Source organism: Pelodiscus sinensis, chromosome 13, assembly GCF_052426305.1.
Source record: "Pelodiscus sinensis isolate ZL-2025 chromosome 13, ASM5242630v1, whole genome shotgun sequence".
NCBI lineage: Eukaryota > Metazoa > Chordata > Testudines > Trionychidae > Pelodiscus > Pelodiscus sinensis.
The window spans coordinates 49,614,021-49,635,833 of record NC_143064.1 but is presented as its reverse complement, the minus strand read 5'-3'; the positions used below and the strand labels follow the sequence as shown (position 1 = coordinate 49,635,833).

The following is a 21,813-nucleotide window of genomic DNA, read 5'->3' as shown; positions in this document are numbered from 1 at the left end:
ATTTTCAAAGCTGCCTGGAGATCTGAATGCAAATTCCAGCAGAAACACATGGGTATGATTTGTTTAAATCCCCTAGCAGGCACTCCAAGACAGGCACACAGGCTCCTAATGGAAGTAATCACCACAGATGCCAGCTTCTAATTTTCCCTGTGGGTGCTCAACTCCCCACACTCCTCAGCTCAAGGCCTAGCTTTCACTCCACCCCCTTCTCCCAACACCCCACCCCACCTCTTTCTGCCTCATCCTCAGAACTTCCTTATTGGTCCTGCCCCTCTCTCCTAGAGCCTTCTGCAGACTGCAGAAAAGCTGTTCATCCCAGAGCCTCCTGCATTTGGCAGAAGGGAGAGGAGCTGATCTGCAGAGGTTGCAGGTGGGCAGCAGTGTGAGGGGGGGGAGGGATAGGACTGCCTATGGATGCTAAGCACTTGCACATTTTTCCTCATGGGTACTTCAGTTTAAGGCCAGAAAGGACCAGAAGATCATCTCACAAGCACCACACAACTCCTGGACATCATGCCAACATCCAGATTCAGAGCACACTGCTGTGTGCTACAGACAGAGAGAACAAAGGAGACCAAGGTGCAGCAGTGCCAGAGGCTTGGCACCTGGCATGGGAATTTCAAATTGTGATGTTCTGCAAGGGGACTGGAACATGGCTCACGAATTCCTCAAGTGCAATCTGATGGCTGTGGTAACTCCTTACTTTGCTGCATTCCATTCAGGCTCTCTGTGTTCAGTGCCTCTGGTACCCTCCGATTCAATATCTACTGTGGGGCTTCTCTCCTCATAGCCAGAGACGGATCTGGTAAGGAACAAAAAGCCCATCACTTGCACCTGGAACGTTGTGAAAATCCATTCTACGAGCTGAGGAAAAGGAAATACTCTGTTCAGCTGTTCCCAGGCTCTTTCTATGGCGACTGTTCCATGGCCCCAATTGCACTGCAATGAGCCAAGCTCCTGACTGACTTTCTATACATGTCAGTTGCCCATCACAACCTCTGTTGCTCTTCTAGCACCTTACGGTCACTAGGATGGGAGCAGAGCCCAGCCACATCAATGTGGCAAAAACCAAAGGATTCTAATCGTCGTTCCCTCTAAGCTGTGCAGCCGGGCATATTAAGCCCTGTGCAGGGGCTCAGGGCTGCAGCAGGGAGCGATGCCCCTCCTCAAGCCCCGAAGCTGCCTCAGTCAGGGGAGAGGCATCCCTCCCACTACCCCAGCTCGGAGCCACTGTTGCTGAGGCAGAGGGGTCCCTCCCTGCCAGCCTCAGCATGGAGCTGCCACAGTCAGGGAAGCTCTGTGCTGGGGCCAGCAGAGCAGGTCTGGCTCCTACACGGGAAGCCAAGGGGCTCTGCACGCTGCCCCCATCCTGAGTATTGGCTCTATACACCCATTGGCCAGAAACTGACCAATGGGAGATGGGAGGCAGTGCTTCCAGGTAAAAGCAGTGCACATGGCATGCTGTAAACTCATACACCCCTCCAGGAACTAGACCTGCTGGCTGCTTCTGGGGCATAGCAGGGTGCCCCCAGGACAGACAGGCATAAGACAGCCTGCCTTAGCACCACTGTGATGGGGTGCACAAAACCTGAACTACCTGCTGGAGGCCTTTCAGTGCCCTGGCCAGCAGCAGGAGCAGTGGAGAGGTCTTCCGAGCAGGGTAGAGGGGCAGCCTTCACTGCAGCCAACTAGGATGTGGCAGGCTGCTATATAAGGAGCTGCTAGCTAAGGCCTGTCAATTCCAACCTGGAGCTCAACCCAGGCAGACCTCTGGGCTGACTGGGAACACCAGCACCTTGGACAGCTCCAAGTGGGGCTGGGCCCCTGTAACTAAGCGGAGCTAGATCCTTTGGCAAAAGGCTAGCCAGCGGCAATTCTGAGAAACCCCGGACAAGGGAAACTTTGCAACTAGGTCCTAGAGAAGGGCTGGATGAAATGGCATCCCGGGGAAGTGGCCCAGGGACACGACTCTGATAACTGGCAGGTAACTGCTACCTATAGGGTCCCTGGGCCGGGACCCAGAGGAGTGGGTGGGCCTGGGTCCCCCCCAAATCCCTTACAAACTACACCTGAATGAGGAGGTAAAGAGGAAGCCTGAACTCAGCCATGGATTGGACTGCTGTGCCTTGCCCACAAACAGCCGAGGTAATTATTGCGAGACCCCCCCCCTTCAGCCACTAAAGGTGCTCATAGACAGGACTGAACTTGTTACAACCACTGACCAGAAGCCACCCAGTTAAGCCGAGTCCCAATGTCCCACCCCACCCTAAGTCCCCCACAAACCCAGAGCCCCTCCCCAAACTGGAGTCCCCTCTTCCACTCCAAGCCCCTCATCCCCTGCCCCACTTCAGAGTTTATACCCTCAGATAAGAGCCTTCACTGCCTCCTGCTCACTAACTACCTGCCCCAGCCTGGAACCCCCTTTTATGATCCTCACTCCAATCCCTCAGACCCATCTCCACTACACATTGTCTGTGTGCAGAATGTTTTTTGTTATGTGACACATCACCTACGTGCTGGTACACCTCTCATAACAAAAGCCATTCCACAAATGGATATAGAAAATTAGAGGGAACACTGAGCACATGGCATTGACAAATGAAGAGAGACTGAGTGTCTGAATCTTGTCAGGGAAGGCTGACTAAGAATACACCTAGAGCTCACCCTATGGTCTATGTGAGTGGGCTGCACAAGGCGTCCTCCTTAATCTCAATGGGCTGCTAGATTGTTGTAACCAAGACGGTCTCCTGGGACAGGGCAATTTTCCTAACTGCGCTTGCATACCTAGAATTTGTGGTTTGTGCCAGCTGAACCATAGCAGCACTTGGATTGAATACAGAGGGAGCGCTTGGCTCTCACAGTAAGTGCTGTGTGCAGACAGTATGCACCTCACTTCATATTCCTTGCTTTACATGCATGTCACTTGAGTAATACTGAGAAGGAAAAAACCCTACGCAGATGGAAACCAGAGGAATGTGGCAATCCTGCATGGGGGCAACAGTAAACAAAATGTTTTGTGGGCCACACATCAAACCTCAAGGGGGCACATCAAACAGATGGGCTACAGGCTGCCTACCCCTACCCTAGGTCCCGTGAGCTGGAGTATCTATCTCTTCCACACAGCCCCTTTTCACCACTACACTCCAAGGCTGATTGCTGTAATAAGAGCAATGGACTTCAGATTTTTATTTGCCCTCAAACTTCCGGGAAAATCCCACTAAATGCAACACCTATGTACCTTTTAGGGTCACATTCTGTATCACCCAGGTATCCAGCGGCTATGAATCTGGTATCAGTGGGATGTGTGAAAATGTCTCTGGATTGGGAGTTGGATCTGCCAGAGGAGGAAAGTCATTAAATGCTTCACTGTATTAAAAGTGGCTCCTAGAAGGCACTGTCTAGACCATGGATGGGCAATCATTTTTGATGTGTGGCCACTCCCAGAATTTGGAAAGTGGTCAAGCCTGCACTTTTCCATGATATTAATGGAAGAGAAGATGCAGGGTCTGTGATGGAGATTGGGTGCAGAAGGGAGCTTGGAGTAAGGGAAGGAGTTTGGGTGAAGGAGGCAGTTGTGACCTGGGGCACTGGACTGGAGTGTAGAGGGTTGGATTTAGACCTAATGCAGGTAATGGGGACTGTGATCTGGGCAAGGGATGGGGTGCCAGATCTAGGAAGGGATATGGGTGCAGGAGGTGGCAGAGGATTTGGGTATGTGGATTAGGGGGCAGGAGTGGGGGGCAGAGGGTTGGGGAAGGGAGGGACGAAGGTGCCAGAAGCAGGCCTTGTCCAGGAGGCTTACCAGCGAGCAGACAGTCCTGAATCAGCCTCCCTGCCTGCCAGTATTCCCTCTACACTGTGCGGCAGCACAGCTTCAGAGGCCATTAATCAGCCCTGTCCAGTCAGCTCTGAGCATGGAGTCCCGAGCCTCTGATTGGGCAGGGCTAATTAATCACCTGTGAAGCTGTGCTGCTGCACAGGTTAGAGGGAACACTACTACTTGCCTGCCCCCACAGAGGCAGCAGCCATCCGCTCTGAAGCCTCTTGTGCTTTGTGGCTGCCTGTTATTGAAACAGGCAGCTCCTATTGGCCAGTTTTTAGCCAGAAGCTAGCCAATGGGGTTTTGCTGGGGGCGGGAGCAGCTCCTAAAGCTTTCCCCTTTCCCCTCCAGATTCACAGTTTTTAAAGAAAAAACACCCTGCAGTTGCATTTCTGAGTGGCCTGTGAGTGGGCAAGAGGGGAGCCCATCCGGGGCTCCACACCCACACCTGGTGGCTTGGCAGGCTGGATCCGGCCCATGGGCCTTATTTTGCCCAGGCCTGGACTAGACCAGCAGTTCTCAAAGTGTAGGCCAGGACCCCAAAATCAGTCCCAATCGCGTTTTAATGGGAATGCCACTCTACACTATTAAAGGGACAGAGCAGCCATTCCACCAGTCTCAGCACAAGCCCTGTGGCTCTGCCCTATTAGGGACAAGGGAGCCTGCTTGCAAAGACACTGGCTCAGTCCTGGTTGGCCCCCTGTAGCATCCCAGCCTGACAGCCAAGGGAAGTCTCCGCTACTACACCAGCAGAGGAGCATTTCATTCCATGCAGCCCCAGCTGGGCTGGTGGGAGGCTGGAAGAGACTGGAAGTGAGAGCTGCAGCTTTGCTAAGACAGCTGGTAGAGAGGACAGTCCACCCCAATTTCAGCTCACCTGAAGGGGGACTAGTGGGAGAGACAGAAAGTCTGATGGTCTCCAGCAGCACTGGGCAGCAGGGAGAAGGAGTAGGATTTCCTTTGAGCCCCAGAGGGCTGGGGGAAAGGGGCAAGTTCTGGCTGGACAAGAACTCCAGTAACCAAAGTGTCTTTTTAAAAAGGAATCTAAGTATTTGTAACCTGACGTGTCTGACTGAACCCCAGCTCAGGGGCTGCAGTGACACTGCGACTAGGAGAGTTGTCTATTCCCAATTTCTAGGGGTTCCAGACAAGTGACTGCCATTAGGTTTTACAGTTTGTTTGGGGACAGGGACAGGCTTGGAAAGTCATTAAGGGCAGATGCCTGGCCTTTGTTTTTTAGTGTAGTTTCTTGGTTCTTCAAAATGCCTCAGTGACTCCTAAGTAAAGTAACAAGCACAACTGGGATTAGCATTTGCAAGATAAAGACCTTATTTACATTACAAGGTCTTTCCAGCCAGGAAGCAAACTCCACCAAAATGTGTTCAAGTGCTCGGTTTCCTTTGGGGGGAAGGAAAGGTTACCTAGTAAGCCTAAAACAAAAGGAAAAACTATGGAGCACTTTAAAGACTAACAAGGTTGTTTAATACCTGATGAGCTTTCGTGGGCCAGACCCACTTCCTCAGATCATATTCTGGAAGAGAATTGGCATGACCATATATACCAAAGGAATACAATGAAAAAAGTGAACAAGTTATTAAACTGACAAATCAGATTTAGTACAGAATAGCTATTCCCTCCTTCCCTCTCCCTCACCCCACCATCTGTACTAAATCTGATTTGTCATTTTAATAACTTGTTTACTTTTTTCATTGTATTCCTTTGGCATATATGGTCATGCCAATTCTCTTCCAGAATATGATCTGAGGAAGTGGGTCTGGCCCACGAAAGCCAATTAAACCATTAAACCATCTTGCTAGTCTTTAAAGTGCTACATAGTTTTTCCTTTTGTTTTAGCAAGATCAGACTAACATGACTACCTCTCTATTACTAGTAAGCCTACTGTGTCTTTCTTTGTGAAATACAGTGAACCGAAGAAAGGTTTTCCCCTGTCCCTAATAATGCAGAAGGCAGCGGGGAGAGGGAGGGGGGTTTGTGCTGAGACCCACGGGACCAGCTGCTCTGTCCCTTTAAGAATGCAGAGTGGCAGTGGGGATGTGAGGGGGGAAGGGGGAAGGGGCTTGTGCTGAGACCAGCAAGGATGGCTGCTGTGTCCCTTTAAGAATGTGGAGTGGCAGTGGGGAGAAGGATGGGGGGGGAGGGTTGTGCTGAGGATGGCTGATCTGTCCCTTTCAGAATGCAGAATGGCACCACTGGGAAAGGTTGCCCTGAGACCTGGCAGGGGACCAGAGATTGAGCCAGTATCTTTGCCCGCCTGCTCCTCTCGGTCCCTTTAAGAGTGCAGAGCAGCAGCTGGTAGTTATACTGAGACCCCGAGTGAGCCTGCTGTGAATGCCATCTCTGGCTCTTACCTTGTGAGGTTGGAATTCATGTCCTCCATGTATTCAGGGCCCCTGTACTGATGGCATGTCTCAATCACCGGATCAGATGTATTGTCTCTAAAATACAAGTTAGACCTGCAAGGGGGAGAGAGATGTTGTAAGAGTAGTTTGATGAATGGAGTTAAAGTAACAAAATCATATGATGTGAAGCTTTCCTTTTGGAAAAAGAACTTATTGCCCCCACCTGCTGCTCACTTCAGACCATGAGATGTACCTTCCAGTCAGTTACCATGTACCAGCATACTACACAACATGACAGCTTACTGGTCTAAGTGGCAGACTGGAACCTGTGAGAAACCTTGCCAACATGGGAAAGAAGCAGAAGGACCTCCATGCACTTTTAATGATAGGGTGTTTCTCTTCTCATGGACAGTACATCCCTCACCCCCTCATATACACTGAAGGAGTGCAGTTCCCTTGGTATGTCCTTTGTTAGAATGCTCCGGGGACAGAAAAATAGCCCTCTCTCTCAACACCAAGACAAAATCAGCAGCATGTGATGATGTTTACAGACTCTGCTCTTGCTTTATTGGGTCAAATTTATGGTCAATCTCTAGGGAATCAGGATAGCTAGAAAAAAAAAAGACATCACCCTCAGAAAGCATAGTATCACCCATTTCCTGAATATTTGTGTCTGTGAAAGGACATCATTATTTGGGGATGAACCTCATCATATTTCTTATTGGGAAACTCTCAATTGTTTGGAGAAAATAAATGCAAACTTCCCCATTTCCTGCTTTGTGTATTAAATACAAGAGTAGTAGGGCTAGCCACGACCATCGGGGTGAGTGACAGAGAATGCATGCATGCATATGGGATTCAGGCAAGGCCATTTTCAGGTACATTGTCTGCAGTCCTTACTTCTACCCCACTCACACATGCTCAGAGTGAGCAAGGTGGACCCTTACCCCTTGTGGACTGTTTCCAGGGAGATGATACTGAGGGGAACTTCAGATTTTTGGTCAAACATTGTATTCTGTGTTCTTGTTTCATGGCTGTGAGAAGCAATAAAGTACAAGGTTTTCATTTCCTTCACCCTTGAGCCTCTCTTAGTAATGGTTTCTGGCACACTGGAGTCAAGTAATAACTAATTCTTACCCATATTCTACATTGGGCAGTATTGTATAGCTCTAGGTACTGTAGCACCTGAGACATTAATGGATTTGTCTTCATAACAGTCCTGTATGGCAAGATCATTATCCCTTTTTACAGGAACTGAGCAACAGGTAAAATAAGTGACTTGCCCAGTGTCATTCAAGGAATCAGTGGCAGAGCTGGGACTAGGACCCAGCTTTCCTGAGTGGCAATCCAAGAAGCCATCTTCCCCAGAGGCTATTTAATGTTATTAGCACACAAATCAAGTTCAAAATTGCCCAGCCCTTTGGAAATTCCCTAAGCAAATATCACTTATAAAAACACTAGAGTGCTCACTAGACACAAAGGCTGCGGTGACACAGAGTTTGGAGTCATTACTATGAAGGCTGATTTGCACAAGGGAAGATATTCTATACATTGTTTGCTAATTAAAAGGAGACTGTATATCCCTTGTTACATGAGTCAGAGCCTTCTGCTGCTGTTCAATTTAAGGATCCAGATGCAACATTCTACAAGTCAGCTGAAGATGATATTCCAAAATCAGAGGCATGAAGGGGATGTTACCTCTCCTCAGAAGAAATGGAGTCACACACTGTGGGTTTGAGGGTCCTTTCCTCTTTTTCACTATGGAAATAAGAGAGACAGTGAGTTGAAAGGGTTTAGTGTCTTTGCGCTCTCCAAACCCTTTTTCTATAATTAGATACACCTGCTGTGGGGAACATAGGCAGAAGAGACAGACAACTTTTTCACCAGCTCTTCTGAGCACTGAGCATTTGGTTTGTTTTAACAGTTGCTGGCTTTGCGGCTGGTGGAAGAGGCTGGATTGCCCATCAAGTTAGCCACAACACAGAAGCAAACTTCCATCACACACTGCTTCACCAACCTGCCTCCCTCCTGTGCTGGAGACAACCTCTAGGCACAGCAGGAAAGTGGGATGGGGTACTTGCACCGCATCTCTGGCTGAGCCAGAAAGGGGTTAATCCCCTTTGCTGTGCTGAGAGGAGGAGTCTACTCCTTCACAAGTGTTGGAGCTGCCAGGCCTGGAGAAAAGAGCTGGTTGCTCTGGTTTAGTAGGCTGCTGAAAGCTGGAGCTGGCAGTGGTTTCTCTTAAAGGTGGAAGCTACACAATTGAGTCAAGCCTTCAGAGTTGGAAGTGGAGGGCAGAGGAGGGCAGAGAGAGAGGGGAAGGAAGAGTGGGAAATTCCAGGGTGTGTAATGTTTTAAACACTATCTACTCTCCCTCAGGGAGCAGTCTCATGGTGGCACTAGTGCAGGGGCTTCAATTTGCATCTTCCTCCCCTCTCTTTCTATAGCACACATGAATCAGATCAACAGTCAAACCGGATCAGAGACCCTACTAGATGACTTGAGCTATACAAATGAGAACTAAATCACTGATCTTATGCTAAGTAGGGGCAATGGTGGGCAACTTTATTAGAGACCACCCACAACAGAATATACTCCCAGGGTAGAAGAGGCATTTTGCTACTTAACACGCTATCTTCACATCAGGCTGTCCCATTTTTCTGGTCCCAACACCTTTTACCACATGCCTCCTGGACTAAGCCTGATTTGCTACAACCACCTTTATTCTGAGGGCTCTTGTACTGCAGGCACAAGTGAGCTAAAGTGAACCCCCAACAGATAAAAGCAGACAGCATCTATTTCACTTCAATAGCATGGAAGGTGTTTCTGTCCAACTCTACCTTTTTCCTGTGGAAATGGTAGTGGCTTTGGGAACCGATTCATCCCAGAAGATCAGGTCAGGCTCCTCTTTAACTGGATTGTGACTAGTAAAAAAAAACCCAACCCAACAGTAAGACTCAGTATGCAGTACTTGTACTACAGCCTACAGGGGTGCACAGAGAAAACCAGAGACATATGCTGGATGATATTCCACTCTGCACAACCTAACCATATAAATGAGAGCCACCATGCACCTGTTCAGTTGCTGAGTTTTTTCCTCACTCTGCCTATTGTTCCCTACAGTGTAAACTTTCTTCACTGTTTCCTGCTGAGGTCAAGCGACTGCGATCCCCCCAATCTTTTGAGAGACTCTCACACACTGAATGGTTCCACTGGTAGGCGTGGCCATGCCTGTGCTCTATGATCATGCATTTGCTCCAGTAACAAGACTTGGCCATATATTCATGGACCTTGACTATGGGAACATCAACACAGCCTGAACTCTACCTTTTCTCTGGGGAGGAGGTGGCTCTCAGCTTTACTTCACTCTAAGCCACTGGCTTGGGGATATTCATAACTTTCTTCACATATAAATATAAAAAGAAAGTTGCAATTAATCCGACGTGCTACCACAAACTTATTTGGTATCTCCAAGTCTTCTACAGTTATTGAAGTTCTATACACAAAGGAAGACAGAATTTGAAAGGAAAGGGCAAACAAACAAAAATCTGAATCCTGTTCTGATCCAACCTAAACATAGCAAACCAACTAAGAGTGGTGAACATGATTGGGAAGAGAACTCCACTACAATGGGACATAGTAAGCAAATGACCTTCTGCCCAGGAAAGTCAGTCTGAGGACAGGACAGACAGATCTCTGAAAAGACAAAGGGCATAATCTAGGTCATAGGAGGTTGGTATACAAGGAGGGGTAACAAGCCTTCTCAGCTGGATCCCCATAGAATATGGGGAAGACACCAGCCCCCATTTCTCCTGGGTGCCACAAACTAAGTGCTTCATTGCTTGCTCACTGGGCAGAGCAGCATCTTTCTCAATACTGAGAGGAATCATCTCTTCCTCAGAGGAGTTAGCAAAGGCCAGGGCATAGCAAGTGGCACTATCTGCAACATAAAGTACACATGATTTGGGAGCACTTGCTGGAGTGGAGGCTCATTTCATATAATAAACTCTATAGCGACTCTACCTTCTGCCTGTAGCCAGGGTAGATTTGGATAGTGTTGCTTCACGTTGAGATGTCCCCACAGGCTCCTCCTCATCCCCTTTGTCACTGATAATCACAATAAATAATAATTAATGAAACACGAGATAAAGTGAATACTCCCCTGCTTTCCCACTGCTGCACTGACGTTCCACACTAAGCAGACATCCATGCATAGGGAGTGAATGTCTGTTCCCTGAACTGTTCTTCTGCATCAGACCGCTTCCCCTCTTCCCCGGAATCAGAATGAAGCTCATGCGTTTCTGATATTCCCTGAAAGGGGTCTCAACACTTTGCTTGGGACTCACACACTTACTATGGGAGCTTAGAGTGTGTGCATGACATTAGCTGGAAAGTGCCTTGTCTGGATTCTTAGTTTTGTGCCAGGTTCTAGTGCAGCACTGGAGGGAGCCACACTGGCTTAAACTCAAAGCTTCCCTACCACTGGAATTGGCAGGTGCAGTTTGCTGAGGCAGCTGGGAGCCCACTAGGAAAAGTAAAGACTGGACTGAGAAGCTCCTTTGGGACAGATCCTGTGGGGGCAGGGAAGGACCAATGGAAAACCTGATCACACACAACTCAGGAAGCAGGTGATGTATGTGGAGACTGCCCTATGACCAGACTCTGAAAGTCTGCAAATCACTGACCAACACCCTTTTAAATGAAAAGCAAGGTTGTGCTCTATATCAAACAGCATAAGAACAACCATACGGGGTCAGACTAAAGGTCCATCTAGTCTAGTATCCTGTCTGCTGATGGTAGCCAATACCAGATGCCCCAGAGGGAGAGAACACAACAGGTAATCATCACGTGATCCCTCTCCTGTCATCCTTTTCCAGACAAACAGAGGCTAGGGACACCATTTCTACTCATTTTGGCTAATAGCCTTTGATGGACCTAACCTCCATGAATCTATCTAGCTTTTTTTTGAACCCTGTTAAAGTCCTGACTTCACCACATCCTCTGGCAAGGAGTTCCACAGGTTGACTGTGTGCTGCGTGAAGAAAAAATTCCTTTTGTTTGTTTTAAACCTGCTGCCTATTGATTTCATTTGGTGACTTCTAGTTCTTATATTGTGGGAATAAATAAATAACTCTTCCTTATTCACTTTTTCCACGCCAGTCATGATTTTATAGACCTTTATCATATCCCCCGTTAGTCTCCTCTTTTCTAAGCTGAAAAGTCCAAGTCTTTTTAATCTCTCTTCATATGGGACTTGTTCCAAACCCCTAATCATTTTTGCTGCCCTTTTCTGAACCTTTTCCAACAACAACAAATCTTTTTTGAGATGAAGCAACCACCAAGCAAATGTAGTTCCTATCCAGGGAACTAAAGACCAGTCAGCCGTACCTCAGTCCCTGGAAAAATCATGGAGGGGATCCTCAAGGAATCCATTTTGATGCACTTGGAAGAGGGGAAAGTAATCAGGAATAGTCAACATGGATTCACCAAGAGCAAGTCATGCCTGACCAATCTGATTAGCTTCTAGGATGAGGTAACTGGCTCTCTGGATATGGGAAAGTCAGTGGATGTGTATACCTTGACTTTAGTAAAGTTTTTGATACGGTCTCCCACAATATTCTTGCCAGCAAGTTAAGGAAGTATGGATTGGATAAATGGACTTTAAGATGGATAGAAAGATGGCTAGACTGTTGGACCCAACGGGTAGTGATCAATGGCTCGATGTCAGATTAGCGGTCGGTTTCTAGCGGAGAGCCCCAAGGATCGGTTCTAGGGTAGGTTTTGTTCAACATCTTTACTAATGACCTGGATGAGGGGGTGATTGCACCCTCAGCGAGTTTGCAGATGACACTAAGCTAGAAGGAGAGGTAGATACGTTGGAGGGCAGGGTCCAGAGTGACCTAGAAAGATCAGAAGATTGGGCCAAAAGAAATCTGATGAGGTTCAACAAGGACAAGTGTAGAGTCCTGCCCTTGGGACAGAAGAATCCCAAGCATTGGTACAGGCTGGGGACTGCCTGGCTAAGTAGCAGTTCAATAGAAAAGGACCTGGGGATTACAGTGAATGAGAAGCTGGATATGAGTCAACAGTGTGCCCTTGTAGCCAAGAGGGCTAATGGCATAAAATAGGATGAATTAGAAGGAGCATTGCCAGCAGGTCTAGAGCAGTGATTATTCCCCTTTATTCGGCTTTGGTGAGGCCACATCTGCAGTACTGCGTCCAGTACTGGCCCCCCCCCCACTATAGAAAGGATCTGGACGCATTGGAGAAGGTCCACCAAAGGGCAACCAAAATGATTAAGGGGCTGGAGCACATGACCTATGAGGAGACGCTAAGGGATTTGGGCTTCTTTAGTCTGCAGAAGAGAAGAGTGAGGGGGGATTTGAGAGCAGCCTTCAACTTCCTGAAGGGAAGTTCTAAAGAGGATGGAGAGAGGCTGTTCTCAGTAGTGACAGGTGGCAGAACAAGGAGAAGGATCTCAACTTACAGTGGGGGAGGTCTACGTTGGATATTAAGAAAAACTATTTCACTAGAAGGCTGGTGAAGCACTCGAATGGGTTCCCTAGGAAAGTGGTGGAATCTCCATCCCTAGAGGTTTTAAAGTCTCAGCTTGACAAAGCCCTGGCTGGGTTGATTTAGTTTGGATTGGTCCTGCTTTGGGCAGAAGGCTGGACTCAATGACCTCCTGAGGTCTCTTCCAGCTCTATGATTGTATGACCACATCTGTACGCAATATTCAAGATGTGGGTGTACCATGGATTTACAGAGAGGCAATAAGATATTCTCTTATTCTCTATCCTTTTTTTAATGATTCCTAACATTGTTTGCTTTTTTGACTGCCGCTGCACATTGAGTAGATATTTTCAGAGAACTATCCACAATGACTCCAAGATCTCTCTCTTGAGTAGCTGTAGCTAAATTAGTCCCCATCATATTGTATGTATAGTTGGGATTATTTTTTCCATTGTGCATTACTTTACATTTATCAATATTAAATTTCATTTGCCATTTTGTTGCCCAATCACTTAGTTTGCATAGCCACTCCCTTGTGAATTATTACTCTTCCCATGCTGTGACCTGATTTCAGTCCAGCAGTTGCCACTTGGGGTCTGTCTGACTTCATCCTTTCTGCAGGCAAAATGCAATAAAAATCAGCTGGGTCTGAGTCTTGGGAACAGAAGAGAAATGCTACTGCTGGGGAGGAAGGCAGTGTGGTGCACTGCAATATACACAGTGCAGGGACTTGGTTACAATGAAAGATTGCTCAGGTCAGGAAATTAAGTTTTGCATTTTACACTGCTGACACCCTAGATGTCAGAAGTCTGTTTCTGTTTGCATAGGGGCTGATTATCAGAGGTGCTGGACACTCATGCCCTACTGACTTGGGCATTAGCATCTCTGAAAATCATGTCTGCAGAAGCTGGATGTTGGTAGCCATTTTCCCTTTTTAGAGCCGGAAACCATTTTCTGTCGTAAAATATAAGACCCTTTCTAATCTTTACTTGTAGTGCTGCAGCACCAGTGGGGATTGTCCCATGACTGCATTGCATCCAGGAGTCACATTGGGCTGCAGCTGCAAAAAAATCTACTATCACTCTCGGTATGTTATCAGGAGATCTTGTAAGACATGGGAGGTAACTGTTCTGCTCTATGCAGCACTGGGTATGAACTCAGCTGGAGTACTGGCTCCAGCTTTGGATGACACACTTTAAGAAAGATGTGAACAAATTCTGAAAGCCCAGAGGACAACAAAAAAGATAAACAGTTTTGACCTACAGGGGAAGGTTAAAAACTCAGCATGTCTAGTTGTAATATACAAGATGTACTAGTTGTTCCCAATCACAGAATATTAGAACTGGAAGGGACCTTAAGAGGGTATCAAGTCCCGTCCCCTACCCTCACAGCAGGACCAAGTGCCATCTAGATCATCCCTGATAGATGTCAATCCAACTTACTCTTAAATATCTCCAGTGATGGGGATTCCACAACCTCCCTAGGCAATTTATTCCAGTGTTTAACCACCCTAACAGGCAGGAAGTTTTTCCTAATGTCCAGCCTGAGTCTCCCTTGCTGCAGTTTAAGTCCGTTGCTTCTTATCCTATCATCAGAGGCCAAGAGAATTTTTTTTCTCTCTACTCCTTGTAACACCCTTTTAGATACAAAGTCTGCAGCCAGCGGAGTGTGTGATGCTGAGTCAGGGTTCTCCCAAATCCTGCAGCCCCATAGCAGCAAGAATAGAGAGGGTTTATTGCTCCTCCAGGCTACAGCACAGCATAGACGTGATGTGGCTACAGGAGTCTGGGCCAGGATGCCCCAGATCCTTTCGGTTAGAGAGGTCCATCACCCCCCTAGACCTCCAGCCCTCAGTTTAGGCTGACTCCTTCATGTTTCCCAGCCAGCAACTGACCCTTCCCCCGAAGCCTCCTGTTGGTCTCTGCCTCTCTCCCTTTGTCTCTCCCCCTGGGAATCCTGTTATCTCCTCAGGCTGAGCTTAGGTGTCTGGGTTAATACACATTTGGGGGAGTCAGTGGGAATCACACATCACGGTGCAGGGGGACCCCAGGTTACAGAGCAGACAGCACCCCCACTACACCACAGAGTGTATGTATGGATCTCAGGAAAAGTTTTCTAATCCCAGAGCTGAAAGCTCTGAAACAGGCTTTCAAGAAGGCTGTGGAATCCCCTTCTCCGGAGGTTTTTAAGACCAGGTTGGACAAACACCCAGCAGGGATAGTCTATGTTTACTTGGTCTAGACAGCACTAGATTTACTCGTCTGAGGGCCTGGAGTAAAAGATTTTTGTGGCTCCTGAGTGGGGCCGAAAATGAGTGTTTCCATGTGCAAGAGAGGGCTACAAGGAGCAGGCTGGGAGTGAGGATGCAGGGTCTGGGTGGGAAGTAGGGTGCAGCAAAAACAGCCCCATGGTGATTTGTTTCAGCGCCATATATTATGGCCACCCAAGAGATTTGGGAAGCTTAGAACTCATACACTGTACCTGCTTTCAGTGTAACTAGGGATCTGTGATGTGCTTTTATTCCAGAGTCTGGTGGCTTGGCTCTTACTGTCTGCGTCAAAGCTGCAAAGTGAGCAAAGAAAAACACACTCAATGAGCAAACTAGCGCACTCCTACAAATGGTCATTTTTTTTTTTTAAAGCAAAAAAGGGTATTTTCCCCCCAATTAAAAAACAGCCTCCTCCCCCCAAAAATAATGTTTTCATTAAAATTCTTGATGTAAAAAATGTCCATTATTTGCAGAAAAGTATGTTTGAGAACATCTTCAAAAAATTAGAATTTACAAAAATCAGCATTTACACTTGGGTTTCTACTAATGAAAACTGTCAATAACCATTTTAATAATGTCTTTGATAAAACTCCAGCAATTTTTAAAAACTGTGACCATTTTTGAAAAAAACGAAAACAGCTCCACTTTGCAACAGAGACAAGTACAAAATTTTGAAATTTTTCATTAAACTTTTCAGCTTTTGACCAGTTTTTCTCAGGATACTTCTAAATTCTCACAGTTGTATATTCCAGAGGATAGCAGATTCCCATATTTAATGCTTCCTCCATTGATATGATAAAAGTGCCTCCTGTCAGAGGGACTGTGCTTGGCAAGACTGTTTCACTTGACATTTCAAATAATTTAAGAAGTATCACACGCCAGGGTAGGATAAAAGAACAGATCGTTTTTTCCATAGTACCACTACTCTTACCTTGTGGTGTAATCAGCAGCCATTGGCTTTGGCTTACTCCAGGAAGACTCATTTGGGCTCTTGCTCTCTCCATTTGTACTGACAACAAAAAAGTAATAATGCAATATTCACTTAAGATACTTCTGTGGCTGCCATGACCAAGTACCCATCTCAGAGTTTACTATAATTACCTTCACAACTCCCTGGAAGGCAGGGCAGTCCTATTGGCCACATTTTGTAAATTGGGAACTGAGGCTAAGAGGCAAAGCAATCTGTCTAAAGTCGCAGAACAGGGATTTGAACTTAAGTCTTGTGGGTCCTTCCTGATAGCACCACCACCAGACTCACCCTGTGACAAGCTTATAGCCATGTCAAGGCCTTACGTCTGCAATGCAATGCTCATGGACAGACATCTGCACTCATGCAGAGCTCAACAGATTTACTGACATCAATGGGTTCCTTTCAAGGACTCTTCCACGGTCATGACTGTGAACTCTAGCACATGATGTAATAACTAGCAGGAACACTTTGAACAGCTACCTAATACACGCATGTATACACCTACTGTGCCCTGAGTTAGCATATGCTCTGCCTGGCCCAAAAATGACTTTGTACATAGTGCTGACAGTTTCATTGTGGCCCCTGGGGCTTTCAAAGTTGAGTAGCCCTGATTTATTAGGTAGGGAGGTGTGCACGTAAGTCATAAACAGACCACATTCGTTTAAAGGACAAATATGTATGACGTGACAATCCCATAATCCTTTAGGTTCACTTATACATCACAAGCCCAGAGTTTTAGTTTACCCTGCATAAGAAGTCATAATATTAGGATTTATATGCTATAGTAATGGGCCTCAGAATAAGAGCCAAAATAGACAAAGATAAAGTGTAAATGTCACCATGTTGTGATGTGTCATTAATACACTTGTGATGAATAGGGAAGAGGATGTAATGCCCTTTTTTGGACATTCCAGCCATTCAAGAAACTAAAGTTCTTTCACAGTGGTAAACTCGAGACCTAATCCTAACTGTCTTGCCTGTTAGGGTTAAAACCATAGACAGCAGGTCCTCCAGCAGGGGTGGGCAATAATTTTTGACTGGGGGCCACTTCAAAAATTTCTGAAGGGGCTTCCCCACCCACAGACCATGATTGGTCTAGGGGTGGAGGAGTGTGCGAAGTCTTTGCCTCCCCCCAGAGAGACCCGCCAGCCTTCTAGGTACCCTGCTCCTGTTGGTGGGAGGAGACTTTGTGTGCTCCCCCATGCTGCCCCCAGGTCAATCAGGGCCTGGGGAGGGGAAGCACTTGAAGCCTCTTGCTCTCTGTCCCTGCTCTGCAAGGGAACACCGCACTTAGAGTCAACTGCCAGCTAAGCAGCTGGTGATTGACTTTAAAAGCTGAGCCCATTGCAGGACAGGAAGAAGACGACTTCACACGCTCTCCCCACCCCCAAGCGCTGATTGGCCTGGGTGCAGGGGGAGCAGCAGGGTCTCCGTAGGCCAAATTAACTTGCTTGGTGGGCCGGATCCAGGCCACAGAGGCCCTTTTGCCCACCCCGTCCTAGAGAGTCCCCAAGAATGCTAAGGAAGAAGGAAATGAGTTGGCAGGAGGCCAGGAGAGCCAATGGAAACAAAGTGAATTGGAAGCAGTGACCCCTTCCTGTGCGTCACCAGAAGAGCCTTGGAGGGCACGAAATAAGCCAGGGAGCCAGTGACATCGATGCCTAGTGAAGGACTAAATTTAGAAACTGCAGCTATGTAAGTAGAACAGAGAATGTTTACTCAGATGTGATAAGGATATTTTCTTTATTTTGGGGTTTGTTGAACTTCTCTGTGCGGAACACACATAACTATTCCCTTACACTGTAACTTTCCAAATTGAATCCCTGGGAAGCGATTGTGTGTTTAAATCCTTTTTTTTAGTTGCTCTGTAACACCTAGCAACCAAGTAATGTTTCAATAAGTGTCTTGTTAATTGATTAAAAAACAACCCTTTTAAGACCCTGATCAGATTCCTGCGTACTAGAAAGTGGAAGGTTCTATGTGCATGTGCTTAAGACTCCAAAGCAAAACTACTAAAAGAAATTACAATTTTCAATCTCTCTCTAGAGGGAGGGTTAAAAGAGCTTGTGTGCACCTCACAGAGAGGAATTCCCAAGTGTGCCTTACTGGGTTCTCAAAAGGGCCTTACATTTGGGTGGTGGCAGGAATCTGTGACCTTGGAGAGTTTTAACACAAGCCTTTAGTGGGAAGGTATTTTAAAAAGTTTCTTGTGGGCCCCCACCTTCTGCACACAGAGAGCCAGAGTGGGGAATAGCCTTAACAACACCTGAGTCTTGCTGCTGTGGCTAGGGGTGGTGTGAGGCATAGGACGAGTGCTGGCCAGCACTCAGTGACTAACTGGTTAAACTCAGGTAGGTAGGGGTGTTGGCAGGGAGTCAGAAGAACCAATGGAATACTAGCCAATTAGCCCATCATAAGACAGGATTTTCAGGTCTCTCCTCCGGTCTCTCTCCACCTTCTCCTGCCTCCCCCCCCCCCCCAGGTCTCTTCCACCTCCTGCCTCTCTCTTTCTCTTCTCCTCCCCCTCCTGCCTCTCACTCGGGGCACCACGGAGCCCAAACAGCCATTTGGGCTCCGCACTCCCTGTGCTGCATGGGGAGCGTGGAGCCCAAACGGTCGCTTGTGCCACTTGCTCCCACGCGGTGGCCTGGCTGGCGGCACAGAAGTCAGCCAAGCGCCACATCAAGAGGCAAAGGGGGGGCGGGGCAGAGCAGGGTCGTTCATGGCCAGGGGGCGGGGCCTGGAGCCGCTGTCACGCCGCACATCACCGCCCCGCTCCCCTTCCCCTCCCACCGTGGCACTCGGCTCACTTCTGCACTGCTCAGCCGGGCCACCGCGGGGAAGCAAGCAGAGCAAGCAGTCATTTGGGCCCCACACTTCCTATGGAGCACTGGCCGCCCAGAGGGAACAGCCAGCATTTCAGGCAACAGCGCCCCCCAGAGGGAACAGCCAGCATTTCAGCATTACAGACTCAGACACTGGGCTACTATATATATATATATATATATATACACATATATATATAAAATGAGATATGATATATGATAGTGTTGAAATTCGAATGGTAAAGATTATCTGTTTACCGTTTCTCTTTGTGGGTTAAGCAAGGAGTTGAGAGAAACAGAATGATTTAAATCAAGGCAGGTCTACCATGTCTCCAAAGAATACTGGGCATAGAAATGGACTGGACCGTGAAGGGATCGTGAGTAAATAGGGGGAAATGTGTATTAGTTGTGATCAGGTTATTTTCTTGTTTTGTTGTTTGGTTAACCTTTGCTGTGTGAAATCCATGTGCCTTCCCTTCCCCATTCACTGTATCTAAACTGCATCCCAAAGAGACGACGTTTCTTTGTGTTTTAATCTGTTCTTCTCAGTCGTACTAACACCTAGCAACCAAGTATGTTTTGTTAACTATATCTTTTTGTTTTGTTAACAAAAATTACCTTTTTTCAAGGCAATGATTTGATATTTGTGTCCTGAAAAGTAACAAGAGATCTGTGTATGTGCCTGCCTAGACTGAGAGGGTAGCTATCAGAGACTGAAGTTTGTTTTGTGATTTTTTTTCTTTTTTCAAGCTCTCTTATGGTAAAAGAGCTTAGGGCTACCCCTCAGGAAGAACTTCCAAGTGTTTTGTCCTGTTTTTCAGGGCTTTAGTTCACTTGATGGTGGCAGCCTATCTCCCAGGGCTAGTGAATCTGTGATCTTGGGGAGTTTTTGTAAGCAGAAGCCTATAGAGGCAAGGTATTTTTAAGATCTCTTGCGGACCCCCACCTTCTGTTCTCAGAGTGCCAGAGTGGGGAACAATCCTGACAGATGACAAGAAAGTTTTCTGCCTAACTGTATTAACTGAACATATATTTTTTTGATTCAACAACTTTTCTTCAGGAAAAATATGTGAAATGTCACTCAATTTCTTTGAGGAAGGGGGTCACTGAATAAATAAAAGCAGAAAGTATTTAGATGAAAATCCAATACATTTTAAATAAAATAAATCATTTTCCTGGTGGAAATATTGGGATGGGGATACGAGAGAGAAATATTTCCCAAAGAAACTCCAGTTAGAGTCCTGGATCCTATTGTCATGAGATCAAGTATCAGAGGGGTAGCCGTGTTAGTCTGAATCTGCAAAAGCGACGAGGAGTCCTGTGGCACCTTATAGACTAACTGAAGTGTAGGAGCATAAGCTTATGCTCCTACACTTCAGTTAGTCTATAAGGTGCCACAGGACTCCTCGTCGGTATTGTCATGAGAATACATCATCGCCTAATGATGTAATTACTTCATCCCCGCAGACACAGTCCTCTAACCAGAAAGGCTATAGCTCCTGGATTCTCTGTTGTCCATAGCCACTAGGCTTAAGAACAGCAGAAATGCAAACAACGCTTGTATCTGGAACAACATCCCTGTTAAAGAGAAAGGTACAGCAGCATTCTAAACTGGAAAAGACCATGGGGAAATCACCGTGTTTTTCCCCTCTGAGGACAGACAAGCCTCCCCTTCCACAAGTCTTTTACTCTTTCCCACTTCCTCTGAGGCCCATCAGCATAGCCAACTTTTTTCTACTCAACACAGATTGCAGAAGGCTGACACTGCAGCTCTTTTAAATTGGATGGAGCTGGTCATTGGATCTGAGTACAGTAGCTCATTTACAGTTATAATGACCCTTTTTGTACAATGGTGGACTTTCAGTGCAATGTTTGTCGGATGTTTCAAATTAAAGTATGCAGTGTTGTAACCATGTTGGTCCCGGAGTATTAGAGACACAAAATGGGGGAGGTAATATCTTTACTGGCCCAACTTCTGTTGGTGAGATAGACAAGCTTTTAGCTTATACAGAGCTCTTAAGAAGTTAGGGTGACATTTACTACTACGGTTTAAAAAAAAAGTCAATTGAAAACTAATAAAGAGCTCTAGTCCTGCAGATCAGACCTATGTTATGCTACCATTGTCAGGGTAGATTAATTTACTTTAAAGTTCAACAAAAGGCAGTTGGCTTAGTGGGCTTGAAATAATTAGCTAGAGAACTGACTCAGTTCATCAAGCCAAGGCTGCTAATTAGGAAAACTGTTACCATCTGATGGCTGTTCAAAGGGTTGGTGAGCCCATCAGAACTAGCACTGACTTCTTAGCTTGTCTGTCTCTCTAGAATTTATATCACTTATCACTGTGGTAGATGAGCTCCTCATTGAGATGCCATGAAGACTAAATGGGCCATAGAGATTGAACTCCTCTTTCCCTTTTAGGACCAGAGAGAAATAATGGTGCACTGGGGGAAGTTTGCATTGCCCCAGGAAAAGCCAAGGACATCATAGAGTTTAATGGCCCACTAGATCATCTAGTCCAGGCATGTCCAAAGTCCGGCCCGTGGGCCAATTGTGGCCCGTGTTCCGGTTTAATACGGCCCCACAGGTAATTTGGCAATATCTATCTTTTATGGCCCCCAACGAATCCATATGTATTGAGATGAATACATTGTAAAATCTCAGTTAATGTCAGTTGGTCTAAATCAGTTAAATATATTTGGACACAACATGTATACTTGGTGTTATGTTCCTGTTCATATTTTTTGAACTTAAAAGTTGACAGACAACCTTTATTACCAATAATATGTCATGTACTTTACAATGTTCCTGACATATTTCAGCTTCCTGGATTTTTTTTTCATCTGGCCTTCAGATATGAAAGGCAGAGTGATTTAACACCTGTTTAGATTTGTCAGCCATGTGACGAAATGAAAAGTATGCCGTTTGCAATAAACTTTGCATAAAATAGTTCATTTGCATTTAATTTTAATGGTTCAAAGAATGTCAGGCACAATGGTCGGCCCTCACGCATGTTCACTTCATCAAATCTGGCCCTCTTTGAAAAAAGTTTGGACACC

The 21,813-nt window shown here is 46.5% G+C and overlaps 1 protein-coding gene across 10 annotated transcripts in view; it reads right to left on the bottom strand.

The window, feature by feature from the left end:
- Positions 1-21,813, bottom strand: part of ZNF185 (zinc finger protein 185 with LIM domain) — a 78,106-nt gene that overhangs the window by 18,959 nt on the left and 37,334 nt on the right. For 8 of the 10 annotated variants that reach the window (XM_075941213.2, XM_075941212.2, XM_075941215.2 and 5 more), the window contains 8 exons: positions 15,894-15,971; positions 15,175-15,255; positions 10,204-10,287; positions 9,021-9,104; positions 7,879-7,938; positions 6,190-6,294; positions 3,239-3,334; positions 704-802 (listed from right to left, as the gene is read on the bottom strand). In XM_075941213.2, the coding sequence (XP_075797328.2) occupies positions 704-802; positions 3,239-3,334; positions 6,190-6,294; positions 7,879-7,938; positions 9,021-9,104; positions 10,204-10,287; positions 15,175-15,255; positions 15,894-15,971 (687 nt within the window). The remainder of the gene's footprint in view (positions 1-703; positions 803-3,238; positions 3,335-6,189; positions 6,295-7,878; positions 7,939-9,020; positions 9,105-10,203; positions 10,288-15,174; positions 15,256-15,893; positions 15,972-21,813) is intronic. The other 2 variants (XM_075941216.2, XM_006111329.5) reach the window with 2 other exon arrangements.